This window comes from Neovison vison, chromosome 2 (assembly GCF_020171115.1).
Source record: "Neovison vison isolate M4711 chromosome 2, ASM_NN_V1, whole genome shotgun sequence".
NCBI lineage: Eukaryota > Metazoa > Chordata > Mammalia > Carnivora > Mustelidae > Neogale > Neogale vison.
Window position 1 is genome coordinate 114728829 of NC_058092.1, and position 5194 is coordinate 114734022.

The 5194-nt window shown below is 40.2% G+C and overlaps 1 protein-coding gene across 1 annotated transcript; it reads left to right on the top strand.

Annotated features, from left to right (window-relative positions):
* Positions 1-816: 816 nt before the first annotated feature.
* LOC122898856 (NEDD8-activating enzyme E1 catalytic subunit-like) lies at positions 817-2208 on the top strand. Its single transcript, XM_044236536.1, is given in 1 exon segment — positions 817-2208. A coding segment is annotated over 1 exon segment (1392 nt).
* Positions 2209-5194: the final 2986 nt, after the last annotated feature.

Genomic DNA, 5194 nt, shown 5'->3' on the forward strand with positions numbered 1-5194 from the left:
CAACACGTGAAGGACCTGGGAGGATTCACACAAAAGAAAGTTTTACTGGAGTGATGAGGAAAGGAATGTTCTCAGGTATTCCTTCTTCCTTAGCCAACTATGGCACCCTCACACCGAGGAAACACTGATCCCAGTGCACAGGGGAAAAATTCTTCCCCGGACACTCACATCAGAAAATCACTGGGCAAATACCTCCCAAGGAATTTATTAGGGTGAAAATAAGATACAAACTCATACACTGACAATTTTTCACTGCAAACACATACAACTGCATCACGTTCTGAGGGATGCTGAATGTAGTATTTCAGTAACCAATAGCTAGAAATAAAGCAAATCTGCTCCCATCTATCAGTACTTGCATAAAGACCAGTATCACTGAAAAGGAGGGGTCTCACAACCATGCACACTGTGCCAGTTAAGATCGGGGGGACATTTCCTTTACTAGCTCTCACAACTGACACTGGTACTGTCTCTTGGTAGGAAGTTTGACACATATATACACTGCCTGGGATCAATGATAACATCAATTGAAGGGTTAACTTATAATCTTAAAACACAAGGTGATTGACGTATGTTCACGAAAACATTAATCTATCAATGTATGTAGATTTCAAGGATGAATGGCAATAGGACTCAAGAAACACATGCTTTGTGATCTACCTCTCGTGTATCCTTAATTCTATTAATATTTTCCTCATAAATTGGAAAGGATTTATAAATTAATTACATTATTATAAATATTTCTATTTTCTTTACTTATTTGTGAGTGAGAGAGCTAGAGAGGGAGCAAGAATAGTCCAGGTTGGGGAGAACAATATGGCGGATGTCGAGGAGCCGGAGAAGAAAAGAAGGAGAATAGAGGAGCTGCTGGCTGAGAAAATGGCTGTTGATGGTGGGTGTGGGGACACTGGAGACTGGGAAGGTCGCTGGAACCATGTAAAGAAGTTCCTCGAGCGATCTGGACCCTTCACACACCCTGATTTCAAACCAAGCTCTGAATCTCTCCAGTTTTTGTTAGATACATGTAAAGTTCTAGTCATTGGAGCTGGTGGCTTAGGATGTGAGTTCCTGAAAAATCTGGCGTTGTCTGGTTTTAGACAGATTCGTGTTATAGACATGGACACTATAGATGTTTCCAATCTAAATAGACAGTTTTTATTTAGACCCAAAGATGTTGGAAGACCTAAGGCTGAAGTTGCTGCAGAATTTCTAAATAACAGAGTTCCTAACTGCAATGTAGTTCCACATTTCAACAAGATTCAGGATTTTAATGACACTTTCTATCGAAAATTTCATATAATTGTATGTGGACTGGACTGTATCATAGCCAGAAGAGGGATAAATGACATGCTGATATCCCTTCTGAATTATGAAGATGGTGTATTAGATCCAAGCTCCATTGTCCCTTTAATAGATGGGGGGACAGAAGGTTTTAAAGGAAATGCCCAGGTGATTCTGCCTGGAATGACTGCTTGTATTGAATGCACACTAGAACTGTATCCTCCACAGGTTAATTTTCCCATGTGCACCATTGCATCTATGCCCAGGCTACCAGAACACTGTATTGAGTATGTAAGGATACTGCAATGGCCTAAGGAGCAGCCTTTTGGAGAAGGAGTTCCACTAGATGGAGATGATCTTGATCATATTCAGTGGATTTTCCAAAAGTCCCTCGAGAGGGCATCACAATATAATATTAGGGGTGTGACCTATAGACTCACTCAAGGAGTAGTAAAACCAATCATTCTTGCAGTAGCTTCTACAAATGCGGTCATAGCAGCTGTGTGTGCCACTGAGGTTTGTAAAATAGCTACAAGCGCATATATTCCTCTTAATAATTACTTGGTATTTAATGATGTAGATGGACTATACACATATGCATTTGAAGCAGAGAGAAAGGAAAACTGCCCGGCTTGTAGTCAGCTTCCTCAAAGTATTCAGTTTTCTCCATCTGCTAAACTACAGGTGGTTTTGGATTATTTAACCAATAGTGCTTCTCTGCAGATGAAATCTCCAGCCATCACAGCTACATTAGAGGGAAAAAATAGAACACTTTACCTACAGTCAGTAACCTCTATTGAATAATGAACAAGGCCAAATCTCTCCAAATCACTGAAAGAATTGGGACTCATTGATGGGCAAGAACTGGCAGATGCTGATGTCACCATACCACAGACTTTACTATTCAAACTTCATTTTATTTCTTAAGGAAAATAAACTTGTGCCTAATAGAAAACTCATGGAAATATATTATGTGGATGCTAAGACATTTAATGTCATTTTTAGCATTAGTGTTGCTGGAATTTGACTTTTATATAATAAACCACTCTTTTTAAAATTTATAACTTCCCCTTGAAGACATAATTTTGGGGTTGGTACTTGTAAGCATTTTCATTAGTAATATGGGAAATGATGCTTGAGAGAGAGAATGAACAAATGTATTGCTTCTTTCAAAAGAAGAGGCAAGCACTCTCTTGTGTCTGACTTTTGTTACTATGGTCTAAGAATGTATTCCTCAGTTTTCATTTGAGCACTCACATAAAGAAAAGATGTCCCTCTAAAGAAAAAAAGAAAATTAAGTTTTAAATGACCTTGACTATTACACCCTGACATCTAGAACATATTGAACATAGCCCATTTCTTGCTTGATTTAATACTCATTTAATTGTGGTTGTCCAAATGAATATTAATTATTGCAAAGGTTACCTTGTCTATAATAATTTGTAAATGGTATTATAGCTGAATACCTGTGCATGGATATGGGAACTATTTTCATGTTTACTTGTAGTGCCATAGAGGCCAGTATGCACAATATTAAAGCCAAGACGTGGATGTTTAAAATAATTTAATGCTCAGGCAGTTATCACTGATGCTTTCAAACTATTTATTAATAAAATCATATATTGTCTAAAAAAAAAGAATAGTCCAGGTTGGGCAGCAGAGAAGAGGGAGATGAAGCAAGCTTCACATTGCGAAAGGTGTCCAATGCAGGGCTTGATCCTCCAGGATCCAGGAATCCTGACCTCAGCCCAAGGCAGATGCTTAACCAACTGTGCCACCCAGGGACTTGCAAATTAATTTAATCTTTTACGTGGTGCTGATTTTGAAGAATTGTGTGTATCAGGACAGGAATTAAACTGTACTTTTCAGATTCAGGCAGTGACGTCTTCCTCCCCCTCTATGAGAATTTGGTAGCCAGCTGCTTTTCTCCACCACCAAGAATTAATTGCTCCTTATTACTTGGCCTGAGAATGTGTAAGCCCACTGCCGATATGGAAACATTCCCCGATTTAGAAGATTTAGAACAGGAGGGGATATGTATGCTCCCTTCCATAAACACAAAGCACCTCCAGGAATGCCTGTATGTTTCTTTTATTTAAGGGACAAACTCTTGATTTAGGCTCAGGTCCTGATATTAGGGTTGTCAGATTGAGCCCGTGACATGTGTCATGCTCTGCACCACAGATGGAGCCTGCATAAAAAATCTCTCTCTCCCTTCATACCTCCCCTTCCAATATTGGCTACCAGAAGTTCCACAATGTCTACGCCAGACTAAAGGAGGAGTGTGTAGGACAAGAGGTGATCCAGACATCAATCACCATTGGCAACTAGTGACAGGAGACTAAATAAAATTCCTGCTGCTCCCAGAACCAAACAGAAGACTTGCAGAAATCCTATTACAACTGCATTTCACATGACCTCTTAGCAATGCTTACTTCTCCTAGAATCTTCATATTAGAAATATGTTCTCATTCATCTACCCTGAATCTTCAGTGATATGGAATTCCTACAGGAGATGTGCAAACACTCCACCTCCTCATGTCTTTTCTACTCTATGTGAGTGACCTTCTTATTGACCCTCTTGATTTTGGCTCAGATGATGATTCCAGGGTTGTGAGATCGAGCCCTGAAAAGTGTGTGGCGCCTGCCCAGTGTCTCCCTCTCTCCCTCTCTCTCTCTCGAACTTCCCCCTCTTAAAAAAAAAAAAAGACAAACAAACAAACAAACAAACAAAAAAAACAGCACGTCCACTCAGAGATCCATTTGTAAAGATGCCCAATATTTTTTTACTCTAGTTTACTGGCCCTAAAAAGAATGTGTTGACAGAAAACACTATTTTGGAGAGAATGTCTATTTATAAAATAACCCTGCAATAATTCAGGATTCTTCTAACAGAAGCAAACTTTAGTTCAGATGTTTTTTCTTGGAGGAGGGACTTGCAGAACCTTCTCCATAAGTGCCACTAAGTAATTTTCCCCAGGCAAAAAATTCTCGTTATTCTGGCTAAGGGTAGATCTCTAATTTAATCGAAAAGAAGAAAGTATCTTTCCCTCTGGAAGAAAGACAGAAGACAGCAAAAGAGGCACCCAAGTCACACCATGAACCTCAACCCAGGCAGAAAGTTTAGAACCAGGACAACTTACTGCTGTGATACACATCCACCATGGAGATGACAGGTTCACACTACTGTACGTGTTGCACTTGAATCTGCACTAAAGAGACAGAGGTCAGATGCATTGGATGCTGACAAGGAGGCCAAGTCACCTGAGCCTCGAAGCACCCTGTAAAAACACAGAGAGCATTTAGCTGAAGTTTCAGGACCCATACTCGGAAAGACACAATGTCATACAAAACTGAAAGCATGCTCCTCCCTTCCAGCAGAGAGCACAAGCTCAAAGAGGCCAAAACCACAGGATCCCGAAATTTGTGAAAGACTTAGCATTGCTGCTAGCAGACCTTCAAATATTACATGCATGGTAAGTTGGTTACCAGGAGTTCCATGATATCTATGCCAGTCCCAAGCAGGAGGTTGTGGGCCAGGAGGTGGCCCGGAGGTCAATCATCATTTGCAACTAGTGATGAGAGTCTAAGTAAAGTTCCTGCAGATCTGAGAACCTGAACAGAAGATCTGCAGAAACCCTATTTCAACTGCACTTTGCATGACTGTCCTAGGGTTGCTTACTTCTCCTTGAATCTTTTTTCACCTTTGACATGCGTTCTCATTAATCTACCCCGTAACTTCAATGACACAGAACTCCCATAGGATATATGCACATACTCTACCTTCTCAATGTATTTTCTACTCTACATGAGTGACTCTGTTAGTCTTTCTTTCTCTTTTCACAACTATTTGGCTGAAATGAGCCTCTGGTCTTTCCTTTCTAAGACATGCCTCTCATGGACCCTGGAACTC